This window comes from Typopeltis vanoorti, chromosome 10, assembly GCF_054136105.1.
Source record: "Typopeltis vanoorti isolate ZY-2024b chromosome 10, IOZ_Tvanoo_1.0, whole genome shotgun sequence".
NCBI lineage: Eukaryota > Metazoa > Arthropoda > Arachnida > Uropygi > Thelyphonidae > Typopeltis > Typopeltis vanoorti.
The window spans coordinates 90,288,359-90,306,773 of record NC_143558.1 but is presented as its reverse complement, the minus strand read 5'-3'; the positions used below and the strand labels follow the sequence as shown (position 1 = coordinate 90,306,773).

Sequence of the window (18,415 nt, the reverse complement as noted above, 5' to 3'; positions counted from 1 at the left end):
ATAAGCCTTTTCCTCACTGCAACATCCCCATCTGGATGATATACTCTTGCAAAGCGTTCACTTACTAATTCTACTATTCCGCTTGATTCAGTTACCTCCCTACCATCAACAATCATTAAAATAATTCTGCCATGAACATTCTTCCTTTTACCTGTAACATATTGAGAGAATTCTCGAGGATTATCTTTGGCCTGTACTGCTAATTTCCTTTCATACTGAACTGGTTATCCTTCTGGCCTGTGTCATGTGCCTGCTGTCACCTTTCTCCATGAATTTTCTTCACAATTTTTTTTGTAGCTCCAGCTTAATGATGGCATTCATCCATTTAAACTCAGAGTTGATGTATTCTCCTGACTATAGGTATGCAATTTGCTATTGCCTTCCTGAAACACTCCTTTACCACTTCCCATGCACTATCAACATGCTGCCCTTGTAATTTCATATGACTGATCCAAGCAATAGCCTAAGTTTGTCATACTTACCTGTCCTGTAATTCCACATACCCCACCCAACCCCCTCTTAAAAAATTCTACACATTTAGCCATCATATCATCACTCTCACCAACTGTTGGCAATGTTGTCATATTGGTTATGGACAAATTCTCTGATGCAATTACTAGATCTACACTCTCAAACCCCAAATATTCCATCACATTTTGCCTCTGGTAATTATTCCTTAGTAACTGCGTAAATACCATTTCCTTCCTTCCATGAGCAAAAGACACTTTAAGTGTCTTTTGCTCCTTCCAATCTATGTCCCCATAATAATTACCTGCTCTTCACTCATTGAACTTATTTGCTGATGTACCATCCCCATTACTTTGTTCTACTGGCCAATATCTCACACAAGATGGCTCTTCAAATGTGCTATTTTGACTGGCCTGCAGTTAGACTACTTTAAGTTCATCAGCAATCATGAATAATACTCCCCCCCATTCTTCTCTATTCTCCTTGAACACACTATACTCTTCACATTCTATTCCACTAAATATATCATCTTCTGTCAGTTATGTCTCAATGTCAATAAGCCTTGGCAAGGATGAACTAACCAATGCCAAAAACTCCTTCCCTTTGTTCCAAATGCTCCTGACATTAGTGTACATAAACTGCAAGAGCTCCTTAGGCCCACCACTATCCTGACACTTTATGCTAACTATCCCATTCTGGTTTGTTACCAGCAGGCATTAACTTAGGCATTTTATGCACATTCTTACACTCAACTGCCTCCCTGGTATCTGTACTTGCTCAACAGCTTCCCTGATTCTGCACCACCACTTTTTTCAGACTCTTAACACCAAATCCATTCAGATGCAAACCATCCTTCTTACATAAGTCCTTTTGTTCATCAACTCACTCCATATCCACAAATTCCATCATACCTCCTGCATAACCTATGCACTGACTCATTCGCTATAATGGTTGTCCTCTTCAGCTGAACTGTCATACCACAACTCTTTTCGTTTGCTACTTTCAATAACTTTCTCATGTTCTCCATCACACCATACTTTTCTCCTTTCAAATTATTCATCCCAGCCAAAACAATCAACTCTAATTTTATCCTTTTGCATTCTAATAGTCTTGCTAACATCGTTAATTTTTGCACTTGGGAAGCACAATTTTGTCACAATCTCACCAATCACATCTCTTATGATAGAATCAACATACAAAGCTCTCTCCTTAACTTGATCTTCTTAGTCAAACATTCCTTTCTCTTTTCTTGCTCTCTTTCTGATATCAGCTGAACCACTTGTCAGACAAAATGCATTTGCTCCATTTGACCCTCACTTTTATAGCATTTTCAGCACTCTCCCCACAACTATCAATTTGCATTCAAACAAAGTCCATTCACCTTCAGTAATGCATACATCTCACAGACATTGCATTGAATGGAGTTCCTCTCGTTGAATTCTTTAAACAATGATGCCTTGGACACTATTGTTCTGCTTTGCATCAGTGCTGTGTGAGTAAGCTATGTAATTTATCATGCAGAAATACTAGATTTAAATAAAAATTTTAACTTAAATCTAATTAACCACAATACAATCTTCTAAACTAAACAACATAGTTTAGTTTAGAAAATATTTAATTTAGTCAATCTCAAATCCAGCATATAGAAACTGCTGATCATACATGGTTACAAAACAAACTAAGAATTCTAACATACAGAAACAATTACAAGTCTTGGGATAATAATGTGTAGCTTGTTTCCTATTCTATTAAAGACAAACATGATCTGCTATTGCAGACAGGAGTTTATCACATGCCTTACTTGTATGGTCCAACATTAGGCAAATATCAGCAGGCAGGTTGTCTGCTTAAAGAAACATCAAGATTATGTAAGATACTATCAGGCATCTCAACAAATCACATCTTATCTTAGAAGAATGTATATGTACAAAGAAAGCTAATGCACAGTCAAAAATGTCCATACCCAGTGTGCACCGATTGTGCTTCTGAAATTATTAATTAATTATAAGATTCTTCTATTCCACTTACTTGTAACTACAGTTTTGAAGATGCCTAAGAAACTCAGTTGAAAATAAAGTACTCATACTTCGAACTTTTTTCTTTTTTATTATTATTTTAAATCATGTCTTTACCCCTACATGTGAATTACCTCCACAAAGCAATTACAAGGATAATGTGAAATTTATCCTTCAGTTGAAGCAGAATTTCCCCTTTCACAATTTCAGGTTTCATTCTATTAAACCAGCAAACCAGTTACAGAACACACTCAAGTTAACAGACAGTACTCTAACAGCGCAGAAAATTGTAAGCTTAGAGTAAAACAGCAGAATGAAATGCAAGAAAAAAAATTCCAATAGTCACAAACAATCCAAGAATATTTTGAAGGGAGAAGAGAGGAAGCAATATTATTCCTAGTGCAAAGGATTAATCAAGTGAGAAACAAATGAACAGCATAAGAAAAGTGAAAAAAGTGAAATTATGGGAAGAAAGAAGCTATGCATGCTAAAAGAAATTCCTAGTGAGATCTGGAAACCAAACCATTATTATGTAATGAATACACTGGGTTATGCACGTGACAGAAAAGGAACCACAATAGAAGTATGAAGGACATCCAGAGAGTAAGTTCCATTTTTAAATATTTTCACTAGAGCACTACGATCACAATGGTGTGCTGAGTTTGTTGATTCGTTAGCAAGGCGTTGGTGCCATTTTCAGACATTCTCGCAGTGTGTATACTTCTTGGTGTGTGTGTGTTTATAATGTCTAAGAAAATCGAATCATCTGTCACATTTAAAATCTATGGGTATCATGCACACCTATCCTTTTTAATGAAGGATAAGTGTGCACGATGATGAACAGAGCAGGCAACCATCTTTAGTGACCGACGATTTGGACTAATGCCCGCCATAATACAACAACTTCTCGCCACCTTTGGCTGGGAACAATTCCATCATCTCCATATAGTCCTGACCTCACAGCAAGCGACTTTCACCTGTTCAAACATCTGAAATCTTTCCTTGGTGACCTGCAGTTTCAAGACGACGAGGTCAAAGAAGCAGTCAATATGTGGTTTACATCATAGGCGGCAACCTTCTATGATGAAGGTATACATACAACTCTTGGTGCCCTATTATAATAAGTGCCTGAACAATGACAGAAATTAAGTAGAAAAGTAGTGAAAGATGCCTACTTTAATTTCAAATAAAGTTTTTTTTGTAAGTATATTTTTGTTTCTTTGACAGCCCATCAGAACTTACTTTCTGGACGCCCCCTCATAGATAAGTTACTCGCTTATCACTTTATTTATCAATATGTATCATCCAAGCAGAAATGATATAATGCCTGATACTGTGTAAAGAAAAGATGAAAGAACAGAGGTGGATGAGATGAAGGTCAGAGATATTGTAAAATCTCAATGTGAATACAGTAATGGAAGTACCTCTGGTGTCGTGGTTTCTTTTAAGTCTTAATTCTGACACAGTACCAAAAGCTTGTAAAGAGGGTCAAGGTCAGACAGTTATATTAAAGGAATAGACAAAAGAATATGTAATAAACTTCATATAAATATTTACTCCAATTCTTAATTTATCATGGAGACAGTCTCTTGCCATACATGAAGGTACCAAAAATCTGCTCAGCTTTCCTTTCTTATTTCCTTCAGAAATTCTGAGGGAAGTGAGAAGTAAATATGGAAACATTTTTCTTCAACTGATGATTCAATTGATTAACCAGGTTTCACGATGAAAAAAAGCATTAAACATTAACTGGTAAATATAATGTTCTTTATCAGATTTCGGTTATCTACATGCATATTAAAAAAAATTTTTGGTTCATAAAATGACCCCAAGGGCTTCATGCATATTGCTCCTTTAGATAATAAGATTATTGAAGTTCAGTTTAACATTGGTTTGCATACATCCTTACATAACCTTTTGCCATTTCTCTAAAAGAGGTTCACAAGCCACTTGATAATTATATATATGAAATGAATGTTCTTTGTGTGGCTGCATAGTGGTTACGATATCTTCCATTAAAACTACAGTGTATAATATATAATAGCCTCCCAAACCTACACTTTTTTTTTTTTTTTTTTAAATCCAGCTTGTTTCACTTTAAATTCTTTGGAATCTGACCAAAAGCACAGAATTCAAACTTATGATACAATAATGAACCAAAACCTTTTTTTTTTTTAATTACTGTTCTTGACTGTATGAATTGCTTAGATTTAATTTTCATTATAAATGAAATTGAAAGAAAGAAAAGAGTGAAAACTTTGTAGAAACCAAATAATTAAAACATACAATATACAATGAAATATATTTTTAATTTCCAAACAACATTCCTTGCTTTCCCCACCTCAAAATTACATTATATTATATATATATATATATATTTGCATAAAATATATAGTATCAGTATTTATGGAATGAATGGGAATTTTACTTTCCAAGACACATTTTATACTGTGTTATAGTGCTGATAGATAGGTGTAAAACACTATATTTGCTTCTGTACCTAATTATGTTTCGGGTAGTGAAACTTAAGTGGATTAACAATGATAACTAATTACAAAAAGTATGCATGCACAAATAAAATTAGCTCTCTATCAGTTAATCATTTATGGAAAATAAATGTTTACAGTGCAATTTATGTTCAGAATTTTTATTAGACAAATATTCTTTATTCTAAAGTATCATCTACAATAACTGAGTTGTATGCTGTTAATATTTTGTTTTGAAACAAGACAATTGAGACTAAAGTTTAATGAAGAATGAAAATTTACAAAAGCATAGGAATTCCCTATTGTGACAACACTGACAAAGTATGGAGGACAATACACAATCATGCAAGCTTGTATTTTTGGAATATGGTACAAAAGTCTTTACAGGGGTGACAGACCAATTGTAAAGCTAATATTAAACACCAAAACATGAAATTGGAAAGAACTTTTAATTACAGAAGATGTGGTAGCTTCACTTTGAAGTCATCATAGTAACGAATTCTGAAAAGAAAAGAAAATTCTCATTAGCTGAAAACTATTAAAGGAAATAAATATTCTTTTATAAAGCATCTTTTGTTAATAATAAAACTGATTCCCCCCCCCCACACACACACACCCAGCACTGTTAGTTTTATGGCATTCTTAATGATCTTGGGTTAATTTCTATAAGTAATGCTACAACACATTATTACGAAAACTGTCATGCAGTGCTATTCTTTATTCCTAAATCAGATGAGTTTGATCAAAAATGTCCACAGATTGTTAATCTGTGGACATTTTGGAATCAACAGGATTCCAAATCTAAAATTGTAAAAAGGTAAATTTTTCCATTTTCTAAAAATTTAAAAAAGAAATTATTTCATTAAAAAAAAAAAAAAAAAAACAGAAGAAAATGGAAGAATTTACATGAGTATTTATTTTTAACTAATTTAGCAAACCTTTTGTTAAACCAAAACTTAGAAAATGGACAGAAATTTTGAGTGGATGGAGCAATGAAGGCCTTCATACTGGTTCAGATCATTTCTGTGAATCCATTCAGGACATGTATTGGATCAGCAAATCAAAAGCAGTAGTCTGACTGAAAGGGAAGAGTGAAGTTCCAGAGTTCGTCCCACTTGGTACCTTTGGAGGGTATGCTAGGTGGCACCTGTGAATAAGCTACTCTAAACTTATGCTCCCACATTTAATTGTTATTGCGTTTTTCATTCAAATTAATAAATGGAAATCTTACCAGTGGACTAAGGAGCTGATTATTTCTGCACAACCTGTAAGTACTTACAGAAGTTTTTTCAATTGGCTATGCTACCAATTATATTTGGTTTAATCCTTTATCCAAGTGTAGGCAAACAAAGCTTGCACCTGAAGTATTTTCAAGACTGGGGCAACTCTGGCAAAGGTGGTATTAACTTCTCATCACTTGCCTTAGTATACCATAATGCAAAGCACATCTCCTTGCAGACATGTATAATGCTATGCATTAAGGAAAAGGGTCACACTACCCAGACCGGTTTCGACCTTCATTGAAGACTCATCAGTGGGAACCAGACCCAGAGGTAGTGATACTAAGGTGAAAGTAATGGAGAAGTCATATTTTCATATACCAGTTGCCAAAAGGTGTCACACCTTATTATTAAAATTCTCTGGGTTAGAGATAAGTTGATGGATTTTTTTTTTTTTTCATTGGCTAAATTTAATCCTTTATCCAAGTGTAAGCAAACATTGCACCAAGTATTTTCAGGACTGGGGCAACTCGATCCCTTTTGACCTCAATAAAGGCCGAAATCAGTCTGGGTAGTGACCCTTCCCTTAATGCACAGCATTATACATGTCTGCAAGGAGATGTGTTTTGCATTATGGGATACTAAGGCAAGTGATGAGAAGTTATACCACCTTTGTCATGAGTTGCCCCAGTCCTGAAAATACTTCAGGTGCAAACTTTGTTCGCACTGGAAGTTTGTTCGCTTATACTTGGATAAAGGATTAAATCAAATATATAATTGGTAAGTACTTATAGTGCATTAAATCAGTTGCCTTTACAATTAAAAATCAGTCACATGGAAGCACTTTCTATGCCTATCATGAAGACAGTGGCAACAAAGATGATGAAAGAGCACCCAGTTTCGTCAGCATAGCACCATCAATCGTTGACAAACCCAATGACAAAATAAAGTGCCACAGCTGTAAAATCGATGTTACCGATAAATAAAAGGGTATAGTGTGTGATTTCTGTTGCTACTGGCTATATGCTTCCTGTGCAAAAACAGATGAATCGCCACACAAGCTATTTATCGATCGCAATCAGCCCTTTTTCTGTTCACTGTGCCATTCTTCCGTAAAACAGCTTCTGAACTTAGGTAAACAAGTCAAAAACCTCGAACAACAACCTAATACTATAGTGCAGCGTTTCCCAAACTTTTCCTACGATGGAACACTTCACAAATCCTGAAATTTTGACGGAACACCTTGGTTATTTTTTAATGTATTAATTAACAATTAATTGTTAATTTAGCTGATTTTTTATTAATTAATAATTGATCACTAATTAAACAGCATTAAATTAATTTATGCTGATTTTCATTGACATATCCCATTCTGATCACCCAAAATTTATGAGTGAATGCAGACTTTCTCCTGTGTACTGGAAGTTTTCCCCTCCTTTTGTACATCTTGGAGATCGCTTTGTATGCTGGTGGTGAATGACTTATTCTCTTTTGCATCACAAACCCTTCAATGAGAAATTTCTTAATACCAAAATTAAACAAAGTTCCTTGTCTCTTATTCATATTAAAATTTAAATCTGCAGGCCTATTACTTTTAAAAAATCACAGCACTACAGTTTCAAAACAAACACTTTCACCTACAATACGAACTTGCGAAGAAAGTATACAGTATTACTAGATTTGAGAACCGGATACAGACTACCCTGATCTTCAATTTTAGTGGAAAAATTTTCTTTATACTTCCTTGCTGATTGGTCACTAACATTTGCAACACAGATGTTATTTCGTTCAGTTTTGAGAACAGAGGATACACCACCCATTGTTGTAATCAGCTTGCAGGCAATTTTTATGATCGGTCATAAACAGTGGTATTCTCTTTCCCGATTGTTGAAAGATTTCGATGTGTGAAAATTAACAATTCATGAATATTTCCATGTTTAAAAATATGCCGCTTGGTCACTGACATTTGTTACACAGATGTCATTTCCTTCAGTTTTGAGAACAGAGGATATGCTACCCATTGTTATAATCCGCTTGCAGGTAATTTTTATGACCGGTCATAAACGGCGGTATACCCTTTCCCAAATGTTGAAAGATTTCGATGTGTGAAAATTAACGATTCGCAGATGCTATTAGGTGTTCTGGGTCTGAGCTTTGACATATTCACAAATATTATTCTCCTCAGAATATTTCCACTATAAAATATTTATTCATGAAAAATGCTTAGAAAACTAAAATAACAAATTCCAGGAGAACTTCTCGCGGAACACTTATTCACCTTCCGTGGAACACAGTTTGGGGAAACCCTGCTATAGTGAAACCTTCTCTTCCAAAATCTGAATACTGGGAGTTAAGCTCAAGCTACTCATCAGCGGCACAATGCAAGTGCACTCTTACCTGCTAACGAACTCCGCGACTTAATCAAGGCCAAAAACAAGAGATCCAACCTGTTATTTTAAACTTTCTGATGGAAAATGGTAAATCACTTAAAGAAGACATCAGCAAATTAGCAGGAGAATGCAACTTCAATTCTAGAAATATCATAGGTGCCATCCTTTTGGACCTATATAATAAAGAAAGGATGGAACAACAACTTTCCATGTCTCATGAAAGTAATCTGACACACCTACAAGAACATTCAAATTAATAATAGCGATTAATAGTACAAGGACACTTTTGTCTGCAGATACTTGCTTGAGCTGACTTAACATTTGCCCAAAGACAACAAGGGTGTCATCTTCGAAGAAAACTTGAAGAAATACACCGAAACAGAGACAACAGTTGGACATTGGCTACAAACAAACCAAAAGTATCAATTCCCAACTCCTACACTAACTTGAAAGTACCCAGCTAATAAACAACCACCAGTATGGATTCCGTTGCTGCCAATCAACAGGAGATGTAGTTACATATATCACCCATCTCTGGACAAATGCCATGGTAAAGTCTGGCAAATGTCAAGCGGTTGCACTTGGCATAAAGGCTACTATCATTTGGTTCCTGTCAGGACTTCTACAATTGGATTACCCGCTTTCTGTCTGGACACACACTATATGTGATGGTAGGCAGTTCCTTATCCTCTCACCATTCAAACTAATGCCAGGGTTCCCCAATGTTGTTGTTCCCCAATGCAAAGTCATCTATTCTTGCATTTTTGAAAATTATGGAGACAACTACCGTGTTTGAATGAAAACTTTAGTTTAATATAACTAAAATCTACAATTCGACCTTTATGTCAAAGTCATCTTCTGGAGCATAACCCCTGTACACAGAAAACAAGCTACACTACAATCAAACTGGTCTGTTAAAGATACTGACCAACCGCTACAACAATTGTTGGCCTGACCTCTGGTGAAAAAAAAAAATAAAAAAATTATACATCAACGCTAGAGTCCTATTATTAGTATTATCTGTTGGTTATAGAAATACATTGGGCGCAACAACAAGTAACTATCTATATACATATAATAACAACATGTTATGCCTGTACATTCCAGCCTGTTGGTATGGAATGGCTTCTAATAACAGTTGTAGATTGGCTAGAGTCCTGACTTATGCTGAATCTTATATATTAGGTAGGCTGAATGTGTGCCATCCAGATCCTTGGAATTTTTATGCTGCCTTCTTTGTTGTTGATATTTGGATGGTTTATCAAGATTTCGCAGGCTTCCTTGAATTTCCTTTCATACCAGGTTTTTGTGTGGTGTAAAGAGCGGGTGCTTTTCCAGTTGATTTGGTGTAAGGAGTTGAGCGCGTGGTCTGAGAGGCCTGCTTCACCATAATGGTTATATTTAATGTGTTCTTTCTGGCGTATAGGGATTGTCCGTCCTGTTTCACCAATGTACGGTAAGTTACAGGTGCAGCGGATGTTATAGACTCCAGGATGTGCTAATGGGAGGAGAGGATCCTTAGAGGAGTTGAATATGGTTTTAAGTTTGGTGGGTGGTTTAAAGGTGGCATTGAGGTTATAATGTTGTAGGATTCTATTGATTTTTTCTGATAACCCTTTAATGTATGGGATGGCTATGGTTTTACGGTAATCTAGATTCGTTTTTGTTGTTGTTTATGGAGTATTTTATTAATAGTATTTTTGTTATAGCCATTATTTATGAATGTGTTGCTGATGATTTTTAGTTCTTGTTTCAGGGCTTGCTGGTTAGAGCAAATTGTTGTAGCTCTGTTTTTAAGGGTGTTAATGACTCCATATTTTTGTGATGGGTGGTGGTATGAATTCGCATGTATGCATTGACCAGTGTGTGTCGGTTTTCGGTAGACTGTGAAGGAAAGACTGCCTGAAGGAAGACGTGTGACTAGTGTGTCTAGGAACGGGAGCGAATTTTGATTTTCGATTTCGATGGTAAATTGTATGCGTTCATGTTGTTTGTTTAGGTGGCTAAGGAATGTGTTTAGCGTTTCTCGCCCGTGCGGCCAGATCGTGAACACATCGTCAACGTATCTGAGCCAGACTGTCGGTCTTAGCGTGCCGGAATCAAGCGCCCTTTCCTCAAAGGTTTCCATGTAGAAGTTAGTGATTGGGGAGGATACTGGTGAGCCCATGGCTGTACCTTCTTTCTGTAGGTAGAATTTGTTTTGCCACATGAAGTACCCGGACTTTAGTACGTGGGCAAAGAGGGCCGTAATGTCGGGCAGAAATTTCTTCTGTAGTAGAATTGTGTCATTGATGGTGACATTAGTGAAAAGGGCAGAAACGTCAAAACTGACTAATAAGTTGTCTTTGTCGAGTGTTATATTTTTAATTTTGTTTATAAAGTGTTGTGTGTTTTTTATGTAGGAGGGGGAATGACCTACCAACTCCTTGAGTGTTGCAGCTAATTTCTTGGCTAAGTGGTAATTGGGACTGTCTATTCCTTCCACGATTGGTCGAAGGGGCACATTTTGTTTGTGTATTTTCGGGACCCCGTATATTCTGGGGGAGTGGGCGTAGTGGAGTAAATCATCATCATCATCAAATTCCTGCCATGTACCCTCAAGGGGTGTACAGGATATGACAGTACTACATGAAAAAATTACATCATTACTAACTTCCTATCTACAATTTTCCTCCAAATCAGTGTTACTTGTCAAGACTCCAACATTATCAGATCTTATATTTCTATCGTCTAAGGCACTTCGTACCGTATCAATCCACCTATATCTTGGTCTTCCTCTGGGTCGTTTTCCTGCCAACCTGGCAGAGAACACTTGTTTTGCTAATCTTTCCTCTCCCATTCTATTTAAGTGACCATACCACCTGAGATTAGCTCTGCTAACGCATTCCTGGATGCTGACAATGTCAAGTTCTTTCCTAATATCCTCATTTTTAATATGATATTGCCATTGATGCCATCTGTTCACGCCTCTAATCTTTCTCAGGACTCTCATATCTGCAGTCTCTAGTCTTTGGTCAAGTGTTTTACTTCTGACCCAGCTCTCAGATCCATAAGTTAAAACTGGTTTGAACACTGTCTTGTATACAGCTAATTTAGTGTTCCGACTAATTTCTCTCATTCCATATGAATTTATTCAATTGACTTCCCACCATACCAGCTTTGCTGATTCTGTTGTCTATTTCTATATTTAATTTACCATCTTCAGTAAAAATCGTGCCTAAGTAGCTGAAATGTTTTACTTGTTCCACAGGTTCTCCTGCCTATTTTCATTGTCTTTGTCTTTTTATTGCTGACCTTCATACCATATCTATTACAACAGCTATTCAGTTTAGTCAGAGAATCTTGCAGACTTGTAGCGGATTTATTTAGAAGTATAACATCATCCGCATAAAGCAAAGAGCTGACATTAACATCTCCAATTTTGATATCAGGTTTAATACCACATTCCTTCATAATGTGATCCATATAGATAATGAATAACAGAGGGGATAATGTACATCCTTGTCTCACACCAGATTTAACATTAAACCATCTTCCTGTACTTCCTTCAATTCTAACTGCTGACTTACAACTCAAATAAAGACTAAGATTTGCTTGATATAATGCCCCATTGATACCATATAACTGCAGCGTATTAAATAGCTTCTCTCTTGGCACTTTGTCATATGCCTTTTCCAAATCGACAAAACTTAAATACAGATCTTTGTTATATTCCCATGCTTTCTCGACTATTTGTCGTAAAGTGAAGATCTGATCCTAACAGCCTCTATTTGGCCTGAATCCAGCTTGTTCTTCACCAAGCTTTTCTTCCACAATTCTTCTCAACCGTTTCTCAAGTATACTTGCATAGATCTTGCCAGGAACACTCAGTAGGGAATTACCTCTGTAATTCTCACATTCAGTTTTATTTCCCTTTTTATATATGGGTACTATGAGAGCACTACTCCAATCATCGGGAATTCGTCCCTCTGTCCAGGCTTTCTGAACTATGCAGTGCAGCCACTGTAAGACTTTTATGCCACCATACTTCAGCATTTCTGGTCGAATATCATCTACTCCTGCTGCCTTTCCACATTTCAAGCCTTTGATGGCTTTTTCTACTTCAAGTATGGATATGTATTCCTGACTGCATGCCTGGTCAGTGTTTTTTTATCACTGTGCTGTCATCACTGCTTGTTTCATTTAGCAGTTTTTCAAAGTAATTACTCCATACTTCAAGGATATCTTTTTCTCCTGTTTTCATGTCACCTTTATCATCTCTAACTCCTTTTACAGCACTCTTTCCTCCATTCCTAAGCTTCTTCAACAACCTCCAGAATATTTTCCCACCTTCTTGATATTTATTGTCTATATTCTTGCCAAAGTTCTCCCATGACTTTTGTTTAGCTAGTTTTACACAGTGTTTAGCATTCTTGCATTTGTTGTTTCAAGGATACTTGCAACATAAGACTGAATGATATAATCACAAGAAAGATATTTATTTAACCAAATATTTCGGTCTGGAAATAGCAGACCATCGTCAGTGGTATTACAAGAACAGTTTAAAAAATACAAGCTAGAATACTAACAATAGATCATTAAAATTAGAACACGCTGCGCGATGTTATATCACTAAGTATGAAATGGAATATTTAAGTAGAAACATGATTTAATTTGCTATTAAAAAAAAAAATTAATTAATGAGTAATCTTGATTAGACTTTCCCAGATTTTTGATATAGATATACAGTCATTACGATTCAGGTTGTTGGGGCGATGGAGCAAGGCCTCCACGCTTTCCTTGAACAAACGTTCGAACCTATAACGGGATCTATGTAAGAGGCGAGTCCGTTAAGAACATCAATCATCCATTCTTCACAACAAACCTGAAAAGTCTGGATTGGTTAACACAGGATTGAAACTGACCACAGCATCCTTTGGTCCAGGACTTGCCTCTTACATAGATCCCATTATAGGTTCGAACCTTTGTTCAAGGAAAATGTGGAGGCCTTGCTCCATTGCCTCAACCTGAATCGTAATCTATATCAAATCTGGGAAAGTCTAATTAAGATTACTCATTAATTTTTTTTTTTTTTTTAATAGCAAATTCAATCATGTTTCTATTTCAAAATATTCCATTTCATACTTAGTGATATAACATCACGTGGCGTGTTCTAATTTTAACGATCTATTGTTAGTATTCTAGCTTGTATTTTTTAAACTGTTCTTGTAATACCACTGACGATGGTCTGCAATTTCCAGACCGAAATATTTGGTTAAATAAATATCTTTCTTGTGATTACGTGATTATATCATTCATTCATCCTTGCATTTGTCTCTGTATTTTCTAAGAGCACAAGCTGACTTATTTGACAGGAACTTTTGATATGCTTTCTTCTTTTCCTTCACTGCCTGTGTCCCCTATGGAGTTCTGATTTTTCTATCCTTGCAGACAACCTCACCACATGCCTCTCTGGCTGAATCAATCAGGGTTTTCTTCGAGACTTGCCACTGAATCATCAAGGTTTGGTTCCTGTTCTCAAACTCTTTCATTTTTTCTTCAATAATCTTTGTGTATTTTCGTCTACAGTTCACATCTGAGAGCTGCTCAACTTTTATTCGTTTTAAAACTTTCTTACATGTTATTCTTTTCATTATGAAATTCAATTTTATCCTGCTCAAGACTAAATAGTGATCACTTCCAATTTCAAATCCTCTGTACACTCTGGTGTCCTGCACCAGGGAGAAAACATCACTATCAACAATAACATAGTCAATGAGACTTTTCTTATTCCTTGCCTCTTCTCTCCATGTGAATTTGTGCACATTTTTATGTTCGAACATGGTGTTAGTAATAACCAGTCCACGTCCTGAGCAGAAATCCAACAGATATTTGCCATTATTATTAGCTTTGCTCTTTTCTCCAAATTTTCCCAAAATATTTTTGTATGTCTCACAATCATTTCCTACTCTGCTATTTAGATCTCCAACAAGGACCAACTTTTCCTTTTTCATTGTGTCAGTTGCTTTTTCTAAAGCCTCAAAAAATTCCTCCACTTCTACCTTAGTAGAACCTTCTGTGGGACCATAGGCACAAATAAGTCTCATTGTCCAGTTCCCCATTCTCATATTTGCCCACATTACTCTACTTGAGACTGACTGCTATTCAAGAAGGTTAGCCTCGTATTTTGTGTTGAATACTATGGCTACTCCTTCTTTTCTTTGCTTGTCATTGCCTGAATATAACATTTTGTATTTATTGCTCAGAAAGATCTCACCAGTTTTTGTCTTTTTTGTTTCAGTCACCCCTATTTTGTCGATCTGGTACTTATCTAATTCCTCAGCTAGCTCCATTTCTTTGCCATTCAGGCTTCTTATGTTGATAGTACCGATCTTTAACTCTGGTGATGTTGAGTTGGGGGTTTGAAAAACCTTAGTAGTGTTAAATGCCATGAAGTTAGGACTGACTGGATGGAAGGCAGTCTGTGAGAGGAAATTTTCAAAAGATTGCAATCTTAGTTACCGAGAGACGGTCATCTTCACAGTATATCTGAAAGGAGAGGCGATAACAGAAAAGATCAAGGGTATTTAGGAGAATGGAGAGGGGTGGGTTATCAGGAATCTTTTTTTGGAAGATATATGACTTGAGTTAGGCCACTGCTTATAGCAACTACTTCATCATAACATCCAGCTTGGTCAGTGATGTTGCAAAAAGAGAAGCAGCTGAAGTTGAACATAATGAGCCAATTGCATTACATTCTGGTAGTGAAGGTATAGGTATTAAAGCCAATCAACTATACGTATGACACATTAAAACTAGGACATAAAATACAATTGTATTTCCCTCTTAGACATTAGATATAATCAAAGATCTCGCGACCAAGAGACTTGTTGTCAACAAGTATACCTTATAGAAAACAGAATCTGTTATAAAAAGTCATCTATTCTGTTTGTTGCATGAGCATTACATATTGGTTAAGCAAAAAATTATGTTCTATACTTCCTGCAAATGATAGGTATATTAAAAGCTCTGTGTGTGTGGCACCTGCCAGATGACTGATTTGGAATTTTAAGACTTGGGTTTGTAATCCTACAAAATAGACAAACCAAACAGAAAGAAACACACAATTAACACACCTCATAACCTCTGCCAAAATTCCAAACAGTGACAACTACCAGGAATTTCAAGGTGAATTTCAAGGTGTCACAAGTACTTGGTGAATATGTAAATATTCACCAAGCACTTGTGACAGGACTGTATTGTGTTTCACAGAGCACGTTATTTTGAATTTGATGATTAACATTCCATTTTCATATACCACTCAGAGTCCAGTAGACATCACTGTGTTTGAAGTGACATTGGCATTCCTCGAGAACAACTGTTGCATTTGTTCGAATAAAAATTAAATGTGTCAGCAAACTCTACACCCCATTTGAAAAGTTGCATTTTTTTCGGTAAAAGAACATGCCTAAACATGGTCAAGTTAAAAACTATGAATAACACACACACCAAAATAACTGAAAAGGACTTCTAATTACTCTAAAGCCCATTTCCTCAACTGATCCACACACACACACACACACACACAGAGTAAATTTTTTGCTTATAGTTGGTGCATGTATAAATATTCACGTTTAGAAAATTCTGCACTCTCTGCTGCCTCTTTTCACTATGAAACCACCAAATATAAGGAAATGTGTGAACTATTTCCACAAGCTCTACGATATAATGCACAACTGACCACTGTATACATGAAAAAACAATGGATAACACACTCATATTTCAACGCTTGAAAACTGGTCAGAGTAACAAAGCAGCATTGCTTAAACAATTACATACTCATGTCACATGTTATTTTTACAATACATAATTTTACAACTATGACACATTAAAAAAATAAATAAATAAACAATTGAATTTCCCTCATATATTAGATATACTCAAAGGTCTCACGACCAAGAGACGTTGTCAAACTACATTAATGCTACAATAGTGCGAGTTAATCCAACTGCAACAGGATTATACCTAAAAACTGTGAATTATTAGGCCTATGTTTTGTGGGATGAAAATTTAAAAAAAACTCTGCCACATATTTATCAGACTACACTGAACACTGACCCTAAATGGCAATAATGTTTCCCTTAGTATTAGATTCTTCATTCAAAATTCAGATGATTTGCATCATGTTGCTTCATATTCAATAGAAAAATTACTGGAAGAGTTGTGAAAATTTAGTCCTAAAGACCTATACTAGATTTAGGAGTAGAGCATCTTTTTCATCTAATCTTCCCCTAACATCTTAGGCTAAATAGTCTATCACAACCAAGTGACTTAGTATCTTTTGGCTGTGATAGACTATTTAGCCTAAGATGTTAGGGGAAAACTAGATGAAAAAGAAACCAAGTGACTTCATAAAGACCCAAATAATGCTATTATTCCACTTATCGGTCTGCTATACCTATCACAGTTTGTCTTCTCCAGCTACTCTTCTTCTTCTTTTCCATCTAAGACGGGTTGAGTCTTCATTTTAAGCAGGATCTTCCAGTCTTCTCTATTCCTTGCTGTTCGAAAACGTTCCTATATGTTCTGCATCCCAAGATGTTCTTTATTAATTTCAGCCAGGTAATTCTTCCAGGTCTTTTTTCAGCTGGAAAAGTATTGATTAGGAAGTTAGGAAGTCTGTCTGCGTATACAGTGTGGCCAAACCATCTCAGTTGTTGTTTTCTAATTTTTTCTATTATTGTCTTTTTATACAATAGTTCTTGTCTGACTGTGATGTTTGTTTTCTTTTCTATCCAACTTGTTCTATTTATTTTTCTTAAGCATTTCATTTCAAATGCCAGCAGTTTTTTCTCCTCTCTTTTCTTAATTGTCCATGCTTCTGCTCCATAGATGACTGTTGGTATAATTATTGTTTCATATAATTTGATTTTGGCTTGCTTAGATATCTTGTTCGTTTTCCAGATTTTCTGTAATTTTCCAATGGTGGTCCATCCTATCGCTATTCTGTGTTTGATTGTTTTGAGTTCATTTATTGTTTCTGTTAGTTTTAATCCATATATGAAGTTGTCTACTTGTTCTATTTGTTCTCCATTTAGGGTGGCTGAGATGGTAGTTCCGTTCCTCCCTATTTTCATCACTTTTGTCTTTTGTATATTTATTGTCATGTCATATGTTTTACAGGTTTCGTTTAGCTTGTTTATCAACTTCTGCAGATCATTTGGGGTTCTTGCAAGAAGGACGAGATCATCCGCATATTTAATATTATTTATGTTTAAACCACTGATATTGATTCCAGGCTCACTGTCTATTGCCTTCTTTACAACTTCTTCTAGATATTATTATATATTTATCTATTCCTTTTTCTAGTAGAATTTTAAGAAGGATTTCTCTATTGATGCTATCAAAAGCTTGTTTAAAGTCCACAAAGCAATAAAAAAACTCTTCCGAGCTGAGCTCTGCTAGTTGGTGCAATGTTAAAATTTGGTCTATTGTTGAATAGTTTCCTCGGAAACCAGCCTGTTCTATGCCTATCATTTCTTCATATGTGTTTTTTTAATCTATTTTGTATAATTCTTATGAATATTTTATAGGTGTGAGGGAGTAAATTGATTGGTCTGTAATTTCTGCAGTCTCTTTTGTCTCCTTTCTTGTATATTGGGATGATCTTTCCAGTTCTCCAGTCATCTGGGATCTCTCCTGTTTGTAGTATTTTATTGAATAAGGTTGTTAAATATTCTATTGATATGCTGCCTCCATATGACCACAGTTCAGTAGGGATAGTATCAATGCCTGGTGCTTTATTGCTTTTCATCTGTTTTGCGTATCTAACTTCTTGTAAAATTTTTGGGTGGTCA

At 35.7% G+C, this 18,415-nt stretch overlaps 1 protein-coding gene across 1 annotated transcript in view; it reads right to left on the bottom strand.

Annotated features, from left to right (window-relative positions):
- Nucleotides 1–5,216: 5,216 nt before the first annotated feature.
- Nucleotides 5,217–18,415, bottom strand: part of LOC150102583 (calmodulin) — a 96,460-nt gene continuing 83,261 nt past the window's right edge. Inside the window, exon 5 of the mRNA XM_090399405.1 lies at nt 5,217–5,470. Coding sequence (XP_090255531.1) covers nt 5,442–5,470 — 29 coding nt within the window. The 3' untranslated portion in view covers nt 5,217–5,441. The remainder of the gene's footprint in view (nt 5,471–18,415) is intronic.